Below are 17,612 nucleotides of genomic sequence, written 5' to 3' on the forward strand. Positions count from 1 at the left end.
CTCGGGTGCCGGCGGCGGCGCCGGGGCAGAGGACGGGGACGGAGCGGGTGGCATCGGGGTGGCATCGCCTTTACTGAGCCCGGGACGGGACGCGGCGCGGCACGGCCCACGGCTCGCTGCCGCCGTGGCCACCCCTGTCCCCCGCGGCACGGCGTCCGCGCCGGCCCGGTGGCCGGTCACTCCTGTCGGTAGGTGCCATTGTAGGCGAAGGGCCCCGGGGCCACGCAGGGGCCGGGGCTGGCCGGCGTCCAGCGCTGGATCTCCAGCCGGGAGAAGGTGGGGGGGGTCCAGCGGGCGCACGATGACGGGGGCCGCGGGAGGCCCACCGAGGGGTCCTCGTCGAAGAAGTTGAAGGGGCGCAGGAAGAAGCCGACGGCGTTGCCGGGGGTGGCCGTGTTGGGGACGTCCCTCGGCGTGCGGCACGTGCAGGAAGCCCACGGTCACCCAGGCCACCAGGTCCTGCGCGCGGGGGGGACGGCGGCCGTCGGCGGGGGCGCCGGGGGGCCACGGCGCGACCCCCCCCACCCCCCCCGCCACGCCGCCACCAGCAACGGGATGGTCCCGCCGGCCCCCCGGGCTGCCGCCGTGTGTGTGTGTCCCCCCCCCGGGTCGTCACCTGGTCCTCGATGGTCTCGTTGTTGCGGATGAAGCCCTCGAAGCTCACCAGGGGCTGCCAGGGGTCGTTCTGGGCGTAGATTGCTGCTGCTGCTGGGCTCGTTCTCGTGCCGCCGCGTCACGGCCAGGTGGTACCTGCGAGGGATGGGGCGGGGGGGGGGGCAGGATCAGGGCCCACGGCGTGGCGGGGGCGGCGGGGGGGGGGTTGGGGTTGCAGCGAGCAGACCCACCTGGCTGGGTGCCGTGGGGGGACACACACCTCATCTCCCACCCCCGCCCCGGCTCCGCGGGGGGGACACGGGGCCTGGTGGGAAGTGGGGGGTCCCGGGGGGGGGGGGTCCCCACCTCCGGGGGGGGGGTTCGGTGCAGTGGCCCGTGGTGATGAAGCCACTGGCCGTGTCCCCGCTGTGCCGTGCCGGGGAGGGGGGGTCGTCATCCCCCTCAGCCGGGACCCCCGGTGGCCACTGCCCGCTCCGGGGTGCCATGGGGGGGGGGTCTCTCCCGGCTGTGACAGCGGGGCTGCGGGGTGGGGGGCACAAGGAGCCGAGGGTCCACCAGCAGAAGGTCCCCGCGCCGGGGACCACGGCGACACTCGGCACAGGGAGAGCGGGGTGCCGGCTGTGCCGGAGCCCCACCGGGGCTGTCGGGATCCGTGTCCCGCTGCTGGGGGGGGGACACACGCCCCCCCCCCCCCCCCCCACACACCTGCCCCAGGAGACGCCCTTCTCCTCCTGCCAGCCGCGCGGCAGCACGGCCCGGCGTGGGAGCGGTGCTGGATGCGGTAGCTGCGCGGGTGGCCCCAGCGGTTGCGGCGGTGCGGGTTGTAGAAGAGCAGGTAGCGCGGCAGCGGGCGGCCGAAGGGGGAAGGCAGCCTGGCGCTCGCTGTGGCGCGGCTGGCGGTGCAGCCGGGGCTGAACCACGCGGGCGCCGGGGGCTCCAGGGGTTGGAGATGTTTCTCGAAGCGCACGTCCATCGTCTCGAAGCTGTTGCCGGTTGCCTGCAAGCAGAGGGGCCGCGAGTGGCGGCGGGGTGCATCGGCAGCAATCCCACCAATGGCATCCCACCGACAGCGTCCCCACCGACAGTGTCCCACCAACGGTATCCCACCGGTGGGCATCCCATCGACAACATCCCACCGACAACATCCCACCGGTGGGCATCCCACCAGTGGCATTCCACTAGCAGCATCCCCACCGACGGCAATCCCACCAAGTGTCCCACTGGTGGCATCCCACCCGGCGCCATCCCACCGACGGCATCGCACCGACGGCGTCCCACTGATGGCATCCCACCGACAGCGTCCCACCGGTGGCGTCCCCACCAACAACATCCCACTGGTGGCATCCCACTGACAACTTCCCACCAACAGTGTCCCCACCAATGGTATCCCACCGGTGGCATCCCATCGACAACATCCCACCGACAACATCCCACCGGTGGCATCCCACCAGTGGCATTCCACTAGCAGCATCCCACCGACGGCATCCCACCAAGTGTCCCACTGGTGGCATCCCACCGGCGCCATCCCACCGACGGCATCGCACCGACGGCGTCCCACTGATGGCCATCCCCACCGACAGCGTCCCCACCGGTGGCGTCCCACCAACAAACATCCCACTGGTGGCATCCCACTGAACAACATCCCACCAACAGTGTCCCACCAATGGTATCCCCACCGGTGGCATCCCACCGACAACATCCCACCACTGGCATCCCACCGACAACATCCCACCAACGTCATCGCACCGACCGCGTCCCACTGGCGCCACCCCACCAACAGCATCCCCGCCGACGGCACAGGGCTGGGACCCCCCAGAGATGCCACCATGGGAGGGGGATCATTCAGAGGGTCCGGGTGGTGCCCAGACGGCAACGCTCCCGCGGGGAGGAGGGTCCCAAGCCCTGGAACGCCACGTGGGGTCCGGTCCCACCTCCCCGCGCCCTCCCCGGAGGAGGGGGGACCCGGCGGGGGGCAGCACCTGCGATGTCCAGGTCCACCTTGTAGTGGACCAGGTGGGTGTGGAGGTTGCCCAGGACGTGGCTGTGGACGCGGCTGCCGTAGCGCCGGCCCTGTGGCGTGTAGAAGGTGGCGTGGATGAAGCCGGTGGCGTGGACCTTGGCCTCCATCACGCCGTTGGGGTAGAGGAGGAAGTCCCCAGATGTAGTCGTAGTTGTAGACGGTGGAGGTGGTGCGCAGGGACCAGCGCGTGCCCCCTCCAGGCCGGCGTAGAAGTGGAAACCCCCCCTGGAAAGTCGCTGTCGAAGTGGCGGCGCAGCGGGACGCCGGTGGGCAGCTCGAAGACGCAGATGGCGTTGGAGAAGCGCACGGGCCCGTCGGCGTCGTAGAAGTGGTGGGCGTCCAGGTAGGTGGGCCACCTCCGGGCAGTCGATGCCACGGGCCAGCTCGTAGGTGACGGAGCCCATGCCCCAGCCGGCGTCCCATGTACTTGGTCTGCATGGCGGGCCGGCGTGTGGCCGCCGTAGAAGGCGACGGCCTCCTGCACGCTCACCTCGTAGGCCAGGCGCTCGCCGTTGAAGCGCAGGTCGAAGAGCTGGAGGCCGGCGGAGGAGCGCAGGCGGAAGGCCAGGCTCCAGCCCCCGTACTCCAGGACGGTTGCCCCCGCAGCCGGTACCGCCGGCCCTGGGGCTCGCACACCTTGGCCCCGTGCACCTCGGTGGGGGTGCCGGTGACGAAGCGCCCACGGGGCTCGTAGCTGGAGAAGAGCTGCCGGGGACGGGGGGTCTTCCAGGCGGGCCCACCGCCAGCGTCCCCCGCTCGTAGGGCATCGGCCAACTCCTGGGGGGTGGAGAAGTACCGCCCGTTGTACCAGAGCTGCCGCACGGCCCAGCGCCGCGGGTCGGGGTCCTGGTGGTCCACCAGCACCTCCAGCCCCACCGGGTGGAGGAAGAAGCCCTCCACGAAGCGCTGCAGCACCAGCCAGCTGCGGCGCTCGCCGGGGGCCAGCCCCCGCGGGGCGATGTCGGAGAAGGTCAGGCAGCGGCCGAGCAGTTGTGGAACCAGAAGCCGGTGGCGTCGCGCAGCAGGCGGTAGAGCGGGGCGGTGGCCTCGGCCAGCGCGCGGGTGCAGCAGCTCGTACTCCAGCTGCGTCATGGGCCGGGCGGCGAAGGGCCACGGCGCGGCCGCCTTTGAACCGCAGCGGCCGGTAGGAGCTGGGGCCGGGGCAGGGGTCCCCACGGCGAATTCGGTGACGTTGGGCCTCCGCTTGGGCCCCGAAGAAGACGACGGCACGCGCCTGGCGGCGGGGCCGGGGGCCGCCCCGGTCCAGGTAGCCCAGGGCCAGCTCCTTCGCGGGGGGGCAGCAGCTCCACCAGGAAGAGGGTGTTTTTTGGCCAGGGGCCCCCCCCCGGCTCGGGGACAGCCCCAGCTCCGGGCGGCTCATGAGGAAGGCCCTGACGGCGCGCAGCTCCGCCGGCGACAGGTCGGCGAAGATGGCAGCCGCCTCGGCGGGCGAGGCGGTGGGGCCGGAGCCGGCCCGCTGTGGCCAGCAGGGCCAGCAGCCCGGCGAGCCCGAGCAGCCGCATCCTCGGGGGACCTGGGGACGGAGGGAGACGTCGGGGGACGCGTCCCCTGTGCCCGACGTGGCGACGGCAAACCGCCTGGCACAACCCCCCCCCCCCACACCACACCCCCCACCCCCCCATAACGGCCCTTACACCCCCGGTTAAAGGTGGCGCGGCCACCGCGGGGTGACAACGGCGCGGCCACCGTGCCACCTGGGGGGAGCGTGGACGCCCGTCGGGCGCTGGGCACCCATGGCAGCACCCAGCCCCCCCCGCCATGGAGGGAGCCGTGGGGGCCGGTGGGGGTCCAGCCGTGGCCACAGGCCCCCCCCTGCCTCCCCCCAATTTGAGGGGTCCCCCGCTGCCGGCCCGACCCTGGGGGGCTCCTCCGGCGCCCGGTAACGGGAGAGAAACCGTGGGGGGGGGGGTGGGGGGGGTGGGACGACGCACACGAACACCCGGGATGCAACACCCCCCACCCCCCCCCCCGCACCCCCCCACCCAGCGTGGTGGCGGGGGGGGGGGCACCCACGGCGACCCCGACCCACAGCCGAGCACCCCAATGGGGCGGCCAAACCAGGGACCCCCCCCCCACCCCACCCCCCCCCCGGCGATGTCCCCACCACCTCCCCCCCCCCAAAATCCCCCCCCCCACTCACCTGCCTACGCCCGCTCCTGCCTGCTCTCCGCTCCCCCCCCCGACACAACACACACACCCCCCCCGGGGGGGGGGGCTGCGACCCACGCACCGCGACAGCCTGTGTCCGTCCCCCCCCCCCCCCCCTCCCCGCCGCCACCCCCCGCGGGTTAATCAACACCCGGGGCGGCGGGGGGGTGGGGGGGGGGTGGGGGGGGGTTGTCCGTCCCCGTGGCCGCCCGGTCGTTCCCCCCCTCAGGCCCCCCCCCCCCCGCCGGCTGCGATCAAACTCCAGGGACGAGGCGAGATAAGCGCGAGAACGAACCCACGCGAGACCACGGACACGCGAGAAACGGACGGGGGGGGGGGTTGCGGGGTGGGGGGGTGGGGGGGGGGCGGGGGGAGCGCCTCCGGCAACACCCCCCCCTCCCCCAAAACAGCTCAGCATCCCCCCCCCCCCCCCCCCCCGCCGTGGACCACCGCATCCCTGTCCTGCGTGGGAAACAGCCTGGGGGGGGGGGGGTTTTGGGGGGCTGTCCGGGGGGGGGGGAGGGGGGGGTGTGTCGTCCCCCCCCCCGGCTCCAGCAGCGTGTCCCGGGGTGGGTTAATGATTAGCGGGGTCGGGGGGGGGGGGGGGTGGTGTCGTGTGTGGTCCCCCCCCCCCCCCCGAGACACTGCCCCGTCACGCTGTCACCACCCTCCCCCCCCCCGCGCTGGGGACACTCTGTCCCCCGGGGGTGAACACGGGGGGGGGAAGGGATGGGGGGGGGTTCTGCTGGGGTGGGTGCAAGGGGGGGGGGATTTGCGGGGGTCGGGGGTTTATGGGGGGGGGGCTGCGGGGGGGGGCGGGGGCTGCTGGGGGCGGGGGGAGAGGGGTGGGGGGGTGGTTTAAATGGGGGGCTCTGCTGGGGGGGGGGAAGAGGGGTGGGTGGTTTACGCGGGGGGGGGGCTCTACACAGGTGGGGGTCCTGCGGGGGGGGGAAGAGGGGTGGGTGCTTTAAAGGTGGGGGGGCTCTGAATAGGTGGGGGTCCTGCGGGGGGGGGGGGGAAGAGGGGTGGGTGGTTTAAAGTGGGGGGGCTCTGCTGGGGGGGGGGGTGTCTGTAGTGGGGGGGGAAGAGGGGTGGGTGCTTTAAAGGGGGGGGGTCTGCGGGGGGGGTTTCTGGGGTGGGAGGGGCTCTGCAGAGGTGGGTGCAAAGAGGGGGGTGGGTGCTCTGCCGGGGTGGGGGCTTTACAGGGGTGGGGGGGTTCTGGGGGGGGGAAGAGGGGTGGGGGGTTTTCCGGGGGGGGGGGGAGTGTGCTCCGTAGAAGGGGGGGGGTCTGCAGGGGGGTGGGTGCTTTCAAGGGGTGGGGGTTCTCGGGGGGGGGCGGCTTTGCTGTAGTGGAGGTTCTGCGGGGGGGGGGGGGGTGCGTTATAGGGGTGGGGGGGCTCTCCGGGGGGTGGGGGGGGGGGGTGGGGGTCTCGCTGGACCCCCAGCCCCGGGTGGGGGTCGCCAGTTTCCCGGGGGCAAGGCGGGTGCCTGGCGGGGGGGGGGGTCCCTCTTTGCTCGGGGGGGGATTGTCACATCCCTGCCCCCGGACCACGAGGTTTGGGTGAAAAAACGGGGGGAAAAGGGAAAACCCGGAGGTGTGACGGAGCGGGGGGAGGCGACCACCGGCCCCCTCCGGCCCCGCAGCCACCGTGGCACGATTTTGCCCCCCCCTCGCCCCCCCTCCCCCCCCCGGGGGCATCTCCGTGGGGCCCGATCCCGCCGGGACACGCTTTGCCCGTGGGCACGGAGCCGGGTGGGACGCGGTGACACCTCGCACCCGCCGTCCCCAGCGAGGGGGCTCCGGGGCGCTGCCCCCGCCCCTCTGCCCTCCCCTTCCCCCCCCCCGCCCCCCCCCCCCCCCGGGGCAGAATTACAGGGAAAAAGCCAAGAAACCGCCTGCGCTGGATGGGGGGGGGTGAACCAGGGCTGCGGAACCGAACCCTGCAGCTGAGCAGCGTCCGCGGGGGGGGAGGCGGGGGGGGAGGAGGAGGAGGAGGGTGTGGAGGAGGAGGAGGATGAGGATGAGGAGGAAGATGAGGAGGATGAGGATGAGGAGGATGAGGATGAGGAGGATGAGGAGGAGAAGGAGGAGGAGAAGGGTGTGGATGAGGAGGATGAGGAGGAGGAGGATGAGGATGAGGAGGATGAGGAGGAGGAGGATGAGGAGGATGATGAGGAGGATGAGGAGGATGATGAGGAGGAGGATGAGGAGGATGATGATGATGAGGAGGATGATGAGGATGAGGAAGATGATGATGAAGAGGATGAGGAGGAGGACGAGGATGAGGAAGATGAGGATGAGGAGGATGAGGAGGAGGATGAGGATGAGGAAGATAAGGAGGAGGAGGATGAGGGGGATGAGGAGGATGATGAGGAGGAGGATGAGGAGGAGGATGAGGATGAGGAGGATGAGGAGGATGAGGAGGATGAGGAGGAGGACGAGGATGAGGAAGATAAGGAGGAGGAGGATGAGGGGGATGAGGAGGATGATGATGAGGGGGATGATGATGAGGGGGATGAAGAGGATGATGATGAGGGGGATGATGATGAGGGGGATGATGATGAGGGGGAGGAGGGTGATGCTCGGAGCCGGGCAGCTTGGCCTCGGTGGGCTGATGGGGCTCGGTGGAGATGGAGCCACGCGTGGGACGTCGCCGCTGGGCAACGAGGGGAGACCCGTGGGATCAACCGGGATCCAGCTCGGAGGGGACCCCCCCCCCGCCGCCATCCTCCTCCTTGGCCCCCCGGGATCTCCCATCCCGGGCTCATGAACCTGGGCCGCACCGGAGACTCGGAAATCCCTCTACTCTGGGCGAGCCGGCGGCAGCCCCCGGGGGCTGTTGGTGGCCACGTCCCTCCCCGCTGGCCCCCGCGGGTCTGCCGTCGGGGGGGACCCATCCCGGAGCAGCCCCCCCGGGGTGGGGAGAGCCGCAGGGATTTGGCCGGGTGCCCGGGGAGGGGGTGCCGGGGGGGGTGTGGGGTGTCAGGAAACGCAGCGGTTCGGCAGAGGAGCTGCCGCGGGGTTTTCCGCGGTGGCCGTGCCGGGATTATGGCCCTAAAGCCCCGCGGCTCAGCCGGGACAGCCGTCACGCCGCGATAATCCGTCACGCCGCGATAATCCGTCACGCCGCGATAATCCGTTGCGAAGAGAGGCCGGTCAGCCGGCACCGCGGGGGGGGGTGACGGGTCACCACGGTGCCACATCGTGCCCATCCTGCCCTCCCCGGGGGGGGTCTCCGGCGGCAATGGGGGCTGCGGGTGGGTTTCACCCCATCCGGCAGCGAGAACCCCCCTGGCCCCTCGCTCACCCCCCCACGGTGGGATGGGGGAGAGGGTCACAGAGTCCCAGAGGGGTTTGGGTGGGAAGGGACCTTAAAGCCCCCCCAGTGCCACCCCCTGCCCTGGGCAGGGACACCTCCCACCAGCCCAGGCTGCTCCAAGCCCCGTCCAACCTGGCCTTGAACCCCTCCAGGGATGGGGCAGCCACAGCTTCTCTGGGCAACCTGGGCCAGGGGCTCACCCCCCTCACAGCCAACAATTTCTGCCTCACATCTCATCTCAGTCTCCCCTCTGTCAGTGGAAAACCCTTCCCCCTCGTCCCATGGCTCCCCTCCCTGCTCCAGAGTCCCTCCCCAGCTTTCCTGGAGCCCCTTGAGGGACTGGAAGGGGCTGGAAGGTCTCCCCGGAGCCTTCTCTTCTCCAGGCTGAACCCCCCCAGCTCTCCCAGCCTGATCGAAGGGCAAAAGTGAAGAAAAAGAACCTCATGGGTTGAGCTAAAGACGGTTTAATAAATAAACCACAGGTGAGAGGAGCCATTCCCTGCTCCCCCTGGGGTCGGCACCCCCCGGACAGCCGGGCTCCGTCGCGCGTGACTCGGGAAGACGAACGCCGTCGCTCCCGATGTCCCCCGCTGTCTCCCGCTCCCCCCGGGACTCGTACGCTGGCGTGACGTCCCACGGGACGCAACACCCCTGGGGTCACTCGGGGCCGCCTGTCCCCGCTGTGTCCCCTCCTGGGCTCAGCTGTCCCCCGAGGGGGGTTGCGCTGGGCTCTGGGGGTGTCCTGGGGGTGTCCGGAGATGGGACACCACAGGGACTCACAGCCCTGCAGGGCCACCGCGCATTTTGGGGCTATTTGCCTCATTTTCCCACCTCTGCTGTCACCCTGCCCCAGGGGGGTTGGGGATGGCCTGGCGGGGGGGTCCCCAAGGCCCTGGGGGGACATGGGGGAGGTACAACCCCAAGGCGATGCCTCTGCCTGTCCCTCCTACACCCGTCCCCATGGCAACGCATCCCCTACCCCTCCGGTACCCATGGCTACACCCCAGTTCCCATGGCAACGGGTCCCTGACACACCCCATCACCCTGTCCCCATGGCAACGTGTCCCTGACCCCCCCCCATCCCCACAGCTACAACCCATCCCCATGGCAACTCCCCCACGACCCCTCCATCACTATGGCAACACCTCTCCCTACCCCAATCACCATGGCAACGTGTATGTGAAACCCCCCCCATCCCCATGGCAACGTGTATGTGAACCCCCCCATCACCATGGCAACGTGTATGTGACCCCCCCCATCCCCATGGCAACGTGCCCCAGACCCCCCCATCCTCATGGCTACACCCCGTCACCATGGCAACGCCTCCCCGACCCCCCCCCATCACCATGACAACGCCTCTTCCTACCCCCCCATCCTATGGCAACACCTCCCCTACCCTCACCACCATGGCAACGGGTACCTGACACCCCCCCAAGCCCCATGGCTACCCCACGGTCTCCATGGCAACGCCTCTCGCCCCCCCCGCCCTGTTCCTATGGCAACGCCTCCCTTAGCCCCGCCCTCCCGCACCCCCCGAGGCCACGCCCCCCCGCGCCGCCGTCGCCAGAGCAACCTCCGTGCCAGGCCGCCGTCGCCATGGCAACGCGGCCTAGCCGGGAGGAGCGCACCGCCGGCGCAGGCCGCTGCCGTGACCCCCGCGCCCGGCCGCCGCTCGCCCTTCCCCGGCAGCCCCCGCCGCCCGGCCGTGCCGTTCCCGGGGGCTGGAGCCCGGCCGGTACCGGCCCTGCCAGCCCTGGCCCCTGCGGCTGGGCCCTGCCATGCGGGCGAGGCCCAGCGGGGCCTGGGCCGAGGCCTCGGGGGCGTTTGCTGGGCCCGGAGACCCCGCCAAGGGCAGGGAGAGGGGTGAGGGTGGCTTTACATAGGGGTACATAGCGGGGCATGATGGCAGCAGAGGAACCAGCTGCAGATAAATTAGACCCGGGAACCTCCTCGCGCCTGGATGGAGCCTCGGGAGGAGCTGCTTCAAATCCGAGGCCCGGAGGCCGTGCACTGTCCTCCATTAACACGGTTACCACATTGTTATTGCTGGGACCGGCCACGTTTAACATCTTCGTTGGCAACATGGACAGCGGGAGCAAGTGCGCCCTCAGCAAGACTGCCGACGACACCGAGCTGTGAGGAGCAGCGAACACACTGGAGGGACGGGATGGCACCCAGAGGGACCTGGACAGGCTGGAGAGGTGGGTCCATGTGAACCTCATGAAGTTCAATAAAGCCAAGGGCACCTGGGTCCTGCACCTGGGTTGGGGCAATCCCAAGCACAAATAGGGGCGGGGTGGAGAATGGCTTGAGAGCAGCCCTGAGAGAAGGGCTTGGGGGTGCTGGGGGTGGGAACTGGCCATGAGCCGGCACCGTGCGCTGGCAGCCCAGAACCCCCCCAGCAGCCTGGGCTGCATCCCCAGCAGCGTGGGCAGCAGGGCCAGGGGGGGATTCTGCCCCTCTGCTCCGCTCTGTGAGACCCCCCCTGCAGTGCTGCCTCCAGCGCTGGGGCCTCAGCACAGGAGAGACACGGAGCTGTTGGAGCGGGGCCAGAGGAGGCCCCGGAGATGCTGGGAGGGCTGGAGCCCCTCTGCTGTGGGGACAGGCTGGGAGAGCTGGGGGGGTTCAGCCTGGAGAAGAGAAGGCTCCGCGGAGACCTTCCAGCCCCTTCCAGTCCCTCAAGGGGCTCCAGGAAAGCTGGGGAGGGACTCTGGAGCAGGGAGGGGAGCCATGGGACGAGGGGGAAGGGTTTTCCACTGACAGAGGGGAGACTGAGATGAGATGTGAGGCAGAAATTGTTGGCTGTGAGGGGGGTGAGCCCCTGGCCCAGGGTGCCCAGAGAAGCTGTGGCTGCCCCATCCCTGGAGGGGTTCAAGGCCAGGTTGGACGGGGCTTGGAGCAACCTGGGCTGGTGGGAGGTGTCCCTGTCCAGGGCAGGGGGGTGGAACGGGATGATCTTTAAGGTCCCTTCCCACCCAAACCAGTCTGTGACTCTGTGCCTATACAGGAGAGTTTTATGGGGCTCTTTGTAGGATGGCTGTAGTCACGGCCTTGAGGAAGGTCGGGGGCGTCTCTCAAGAAAACTTTGTGCGAGTCCAGGGATGCTCATGGTTTTGGAGGAGTAAGAGCTCCTCTGCAAAAGCCAGAGCCCCAGCAGGCCCGAAGGGAGGTGGTGGGCAGGCCAGGTGCTGTCACAGGTGACACAGAAGGGCACAAGGAGCTTTCAGAAGCAGAACGGTTTCGCCAGGCGTGGATGCGGAGCGTCGGGCTGACTGGGGATGTGACCGTTCCCCAGTGGGAGGTTGAGGCGCATCTGGGCAGCGACAGAAGCTCACCCTAAACCTGCTTGGCTGTGAAAAGCATCGCATTTGCCATTTTATTGGTAATACGGAGTCAAAGCTGTGTTTGGCAGGATTTTAAGCCCTGAGATGCAGAAACAGTGATCCCCTGTGTGACCCCGGTGCGCTCCCGGAGTACGGGAGCGTTTGCCATCGCAGCTCCTGCAGAGTTATCGACTCGGCCTCACCGAGGGCTCGGAAAACTGCTCTAGTTTCAAAGGAAAAATTCCTCTGTCTCTATAAAAGGAAACCGCACGAGGATGTCTGGAATCAAAGGAGCCTTTGAAACAAAACTTCTGAGGGGGTGTTTATGTTTCATAACGGATTAAGTTATCAGCCGCATGCAGAGTGCGGGGCAGGTGACAAATGGCCGTGGGAGAGCGGAGGAGGTGCTTCCTCTCGCCGGGGCAGAGCTGGCGGCGCTGAGGAACCTGCTTCTGCCAAAGGAGAGGCAGGAGGAAAACGGGAACTGAGGAAACGGCTGAGGTGGCCGGATACACCCGATAGCTCGGTGGAGCCGCTCAGGCCTGCGGAGGTCAGGGAGGCTGCGGCCGGGGGTGTCTCATCCTGCAGGTTTTATGCTCGGAATCGGGCTGGGGGGGGGGATTTGCGTAGAGCAGCAAATGGTGTGTTACAGCGCAGCGGGTTCGCGGTTCAGAGCCTGCGCACACCGTCGGTCCGAGCAGACACACGGTGGGGCCGTCTGGGTCCCCGAAAGGAGGGTGGGTGTGTGTGTGGGGTGTCGGGCTCTTCTCCCAAGGAAAAGGCGATGAGACAAGAGGAAACGGCTTCAAGTGCGCCAGGGGAGGTTTGGGATGGAGATGAGGAAAGATTTCTTCCCGGAAAGGGCTGTCAAGCGTTGGAAGAGGCTGCCCAGGGCAGTGGGGGAGTCGCCGTCCCTGGGGGCATTTAAAAGCCGGGCCGACGCGGTGCCGAGGGACGTGGGGTAGCGATGGGTTTTGTCAGCGTTGGGTTGAAGGTTGGACTCGATGATCTGAAAGGTCCCCTCCAGCCCGGGCGATTCTGTGACTCAGCATCTCCTGGATCAGCAGTGGGGGGGTAGGAAGAGTATCTTGAGCCCCCCCGTCGTGCTCCCATGCTGTCCCTCAGCAGTTCGCCCTCACCTTCGGGCCCGGCGGGCGCGGGCATCCCTTCCAGACACATCCCAGAACGCTCGCCCGCAGGAGCTTCTCCGTGCGCTGTTACGGTGTGTCCCAGCGGGGAAAGGATGAGAGAATTCAGCGCTTGTGGCACGTGCCGAGCTGAGTTACTTCTGCCCCTGAAGAGCACGGCGATGCCGTTATCACGACCGTGAGGGTGAACCAGGCAAACATCTCTCATTCATTCAAAAGGGGGGGTGTCAGGAGGATGGGGCCAGGCTCTTCTCAGTGGTGCCCGGCGACAGGACAAGGGGTAACAGGCACAAACTTGACCATGGGAAGTTCCACCTCAACACGAGGAGGAACTTCTTTCCCCTGAGGGTGGCAGAAACCTGGCACAGGCTGCCCAGAGAGGTGGGGGAGTCTCCGTCTCTGGAGACATCCCAACCCCGCCTGGACGCGTCCCTGTGCCACCTGCTGTGGGTGACCCTGCTCTGGCCGGGGGTGGGACGGGATGGGCTCCAGAGGGCCCTGCCAACCCTATGGTTCTATGATTCTGGTTTTTGGTTTTTTTTAAGGAGACAATCTGAAAAGCTTCCTGTTCATAGAGGATATATTGTCTGGTGGTGGCAAGAACTGGAGAGATCCTCCCTGTGCTGGAGCCCGAGACAGACCTGGCCTTTGGGATAAGCTGGTTCTCTGGAGGAGCGGCAGCAGCTCCGCAGCCTCTGGAAGGCCGTCCCTTCTAAAGGCGGAGGCCGGAGGTACCAAAACACTCTGCACAAGCGGCTGCTCGCAGCGTTGCTGGAGGTGCCTTGGACGTCCCTCTGGCTTTCGGAGAGGTGAGGTTTACTCACAGATACTCGCTTCTGCGCCGTTATTAGCCTGCAGTGAGGTTCTCGCCCCCGAACGCATCGCTCTCCTCTGGACCCTGAGCTTTGCGATGGGGTCCTGCTTGCCTCTGGTGGCCCCCGGTCCTGTGCTGGAGAGACGGTGCAGAGGCAGGCGATCTTCCTGCGCCCTCTCCAGCCGCTTGTGACTTAGCAGAGCTCCATCGCCTTCCTGACGACTCCTTCCCCGAAGCGGAAGCCTCCCAGCCAGCTGTTCCTCGCGTGGAGGCTGTTCCAGCCGGTCCCCTTTGGGAGAAGGGGCCCAGGAGTGCTTGCCCTGCTGAAGGATTGGGCGAGCACGGAGCGAAACGGCGGTGCAGGGACGTTCCCTCCTGTTCTCCCTCTGCCTCGGCTGACTCCTGACATCCGCGTTGGTTTTTTGACCTCCTCCCATGCCCCTGACCCATCTCCTGGACGTGCCCCGGCGGCTGCTCACCCGTTCCGATGGGGCAGGGAACAGTCGTACGTTTCCTCAGCGTTTCCGACAACGCGAGAAACCGGAGAAGTGGTGTGCCGTGTGGCTTCCTGGCAATGCGGGTGCCACCCTCTTCCCTCCTGGGAGGTCTCCCTGCCAAGAAAGCGCTGGTGGATGTCTCCGGAGACCGGTTTCGCGTCAGCCGGCTGCCCCTGGGGCCTCTCCCCGGTGAGTCAGGGGCGAGTGCCATCCCCGCAGAGCAGGGGAATTCAGCAGGGCTGGCATTTCAAAACAAACCTCTGCAGGGCTGGCCTTGAGCCGTTGTCCGGCATTCCCTTGGCCATGGCGGCCAGGGGCCAGGGCCGCCGTCGGAGCAGGCTGGAGGGGAAGGAATGTGTTTTGAAGATTTCAGTTACGAAGGGGCTGGGTTGTGCTGCAACTTGTGAAAAGCAAATACGAAGGGACTGGACGTGTCTGGAAAGCTTCAAACGTGTTTCCACAGCTCTGCTGTGTTTCTTGTGAGACCTTTTGTCCCGGTTTTTCGTAGTGGAAGACCTCGTCCTTGTTTAGGAGAAAAAACTTGTTTGCTGTCACCCCCCTTCGAAATTAAAGCAGCCTCCTGGGAACCGCCGAGCAGAAACGGGGTTATTTGCCCTGTCTCACCCAACGTCTCTTGGTCCCAAACCATCCCTTTATCCCGATCCTCTTTCGACCCGAGGGGCTGCGCTTCGCTCCTGCTCCCTGTGAAACAGGGTTGATTTTCCTTTGCCTTCGCCGCCTCGCCGTGTGCACCAGGCGCTTTTAAAGCGCGGAGGCGTGAAGCTGAGCTTTACCGTCTCCTTCAACGCCGCCCGTTGGAGCCCATCCCTCGGCGGTTGCTGCGGGTCTCAGCTCTCCCCCTTCGCAGGAGGGTTTGAATCGCTCCAGCTGGTGCTTTCACACCAGATGCAGGGTTGTTTTTTTTTTTTCCTGCCTGTTCCGTAACTGCTGTCAAAAACCTTGTAATCAAAAGAATAACAAAACACACAATGGCCCTGTAAACTCCCTCATCTCTTCCGCCAGCTGTTTCTTTCTTTGAAGAGAAAAATCTTCCATTACTCAGGCCTTTTATGAGTTTATGCTTCTTTTTGGGGCCCGGATTCTGTGTTTCGCTGAAGGGATGTTTCCTTTTAAGGCGCAGAGGGCTGCTTCGGGGAAGGGCAGCTACTAAATCACCCGAGCGCCGCTGGAGAAAACAGGATAAGTGGTTTTAAAAGCCCAGCCTTCCCCTCCCCGCAAGTCCAGCTTTCCCCGTGTCGGCTGCCCCAGGCTGTAGCGTCTCGGGTGCACCCACGGCTCCTCTGTTGCACGGCACAGACCCTCGTCCCCACGGCGGGATCGACCCCGCTCAACCCTTGGGCGCGGACGCTGCTAAACCTGCCCCTTTCTCCCTGCAGATCCCAGGGGACGCCGCCTTCGCCTTGGGCAGAGCCTGCCCTTAGCTTTGCCCACGCCGTTTGGGTAAAGGAACGCTTACGGCTGGGGAGGCTCCGTCAGGAATTCCAGAGGGAAGTTTCTTTGTGTGGACTGTGGCCAGCAGGTGGAGGGAGGTCATCCTCCCCCTCTGCTCTGCCCTGGGGAGGCCGCGTCTGGAGCACTGGGTCCAGTTCTGGGCTCCCCGGTTCAAGAGGGACAGGGAACTGCTGGAGAGGGGACAGCAAAGGGCCACCGAGATGCTGAGGGGCTGGAACACCTCTCATGGAGAAAGGCTGAGGGATTTGGGGCTCTTCAGGCTGGAAAAAAGACGGCTGAGGGGGATCTTATCAATGCTGATAAATACTGAAAGGGGGGGTGTCAGGAGGATGGGGCCAGGCTCTTCTCAGTGGTGCCCGGGGACAGGACAAGGGGTAACGGGCACAAACTTGGCCATGGGAAGTTCCACCTCAACACGAGGAGGAACTTCTTTCCCCTGAGGGTGGCAGAGCCCTGGCACAGGCTGCCCAGAGAGGTGGGGGAGTCTCCGTCTCTGGAGACATCCCAACCCCCCCTGGACGCGTTCCTGTGCCACCTGCTGTGGGTGACCCTGCTCTGGCCGGGGGTGGGACGGGATGGGCTCCAGAGGGCCCTTCCGACCCCGGCCAGTCTGGGATTCTGTGACGTGAGATGGAGATTGAACCTTCCTAACCCTCTGCCCCTGTGGCACCGAGGGTTGTGGTCACTGTGTCTTTTTAGGGTCTTCTCTGAGCGTGACTGAGCAACTACCTACCTGAAAGGAGGGGGTAGCCAGGGGGGGTGGTCTCTTCTCCCAAGGAACAGGCCATGGGACAAGGGGAAACGGCCTCCAGTTGTGCCAGGGGAGGTTTAGGATGGAAACTGGGAAACATTTCTTCCTGGAAAGGGCTGTCAAGCGTTGGAAGAGGCTGCCCAGGGCGGTGGGGGAGTCGCCGTCCCTGGGGGCATTTAAAAGCCGGGCCGACGCGGTGCTGAGGGACGTGGGGTAGTGGTGGGTTTTGTCAGCGTTGGGGTGATGGTTGGACTCGATGATCTGAAAGGTCCCCTCCAGCCCGGGCGATTCTGTGCTTCTGTGATTTTGTGATTCTATGAGTAGTCAAGAGCTACTTCCTTCAAACTGTCCGAGTCTGGGGTGTTTTTTCTTCCGGACTTTGCATCCTCCGGAGTCAGCCCTTCTGCCTGACGAGGTGTCCTTGTGCATCAGCTCTCGGCCGACGCACCGGGATCTCGCCGCTTTGCCGGCGCCGTGACGAGCTGCGGCGTCTCCACCGCGCTCCCGAGCAGGAGGAGGTGACGCATCCGTGGATGCGGTGCTCGGCGGCGTCCCTCCGAGGTGGGCCCTTTATTCCCGTATTGGTGTTCATGGAATGACAGCTCGTCTGCTGGGGAAAGCTAATTACACAAAGGTTAATTGAGATCCCGTCAGTGTGGGTGGCAGGGAAATGTGGTCTTTGGCTAAAAATAGCCCACAAAGAGTTTTGAAACAACTGAGCAGTTTTTCATTCAGTTGATCTATTTTTGTTGCTGGCTGCGACACCGTCCTCCTCTCTTTCTGCTCTCGTACCCGGCGTGAAGCGGCTCAGAGCTCAGGTCCCCGTGTGAGACGTGCCTTTCCCCATCCCGAGAAGAGGGACTGGGCACCGCAGGCTTTGCCACCCCCTGTGTCTTGCTTACAGCCACAGCCAGTCCCACCGAGCGTTGTCCCCTGTCACGGCGACGGAGGTGCTGCCTCCCGGCTGTGGGAGCACGGGGAGGAGGAGACCTCGCAGGGGCTCTGCTCCAGGGGAGGCCCCGGAGATGCTGGGAGGGCTGGAGCCCCTCTGCTGTGGGGACAGGCTGGGAGAGCTGGGGGGGTTCAGCCTGGAGAAGAGAAGGCTCCGGGGAGACCTTCCAGCCCCTTCCAGGCCCTCAAGGGGCTCCAGGAAAGCTGGGGAGGGACTCTGGAGCAGGGAGGGGAGCCATGGGACGAGGGGGAAGGGTTTTCCACTGACAGAGGGGAGACTGAGATGAGATGTGAGGCAGAAATTGTTGGCTGTGAGGGGGGTGAGCCCCTGGCCCAGGCTGCCCAGAGAAGCTGTGGCTGCCCCATCCCTGGAGGGGTTCAAGGCCAGGTTGGCCGGGGCTTGGAGCAACCTGGGCTGGTGGGAGGTGTCCCTGCCCGGGGCAGGGGGTGGCGCTGGGGGGGCTTTGAGGTCCCTTCCCCACCCAAACCATCCCGTGATTCTATGATTAACCCCGGCAATGCCGAAATAAT

The 17,612-nt window shown here is 66.5% G+C and overlaps 2 protein-coding genes across 2 annotated transcripts in view; both read right to left on the reverse strand.

Moving 5' to 3' along the window:
• Nucleotides 1–17,612, reverse strand: part of LOC128904794 (uncharacterized) — a 137,243-nt gene that overhangs the window by 37,109 nt on the left and 82,522 nt on the right. The window lies entirely within an intron of this gene.
• On the reverse strand, nt 55–4,158 carry AOC1 (amine oxidase copper containing 1). The gene is given in 23 exon segments (XM_054189531.1): nt 55–407; nt 409–459; nt 617–697; nt 699–750; nt 1,321–1,366; nt 1,369–1,471; nt 1,473–1,547; nt 1,549–1,569; nt 1,571–1,612; nt 2,578–2,769; nt 2,771–2,817; nt 2,820–2,862; nt 2,865–2,984; nt 2,986–3,054; nt 3,056–3,076; nt 3,078–3,224; nt 3,227–3,618; nt 3,621–3,696; nt 3,698–3,745; nt 3,747–3,923; nt 3,925–3,978; nt 3,981–4,112; nt 4,114–4,158. Coding segments are annotated over 23 exon segments (2,265 nt in total). The 3' UTR covers nt 55–176.

This window comes from Rissa tridactyla, chromosome 2, assembly GCF_028500815.1.
Source record: "Rissa tridactyla isolate bRisTri1 chromosome 2, bRisTri1.patW.cur.20221130, whole genome shotgun sequence".
In the NCBI taxonomy this organism is placed as follows: domain Eukaryota; kingdom Metazoa; phylum Chordata; class Aves; order Charadriiformes; family Laridae; genus Rissa; species Rissa tridactyla.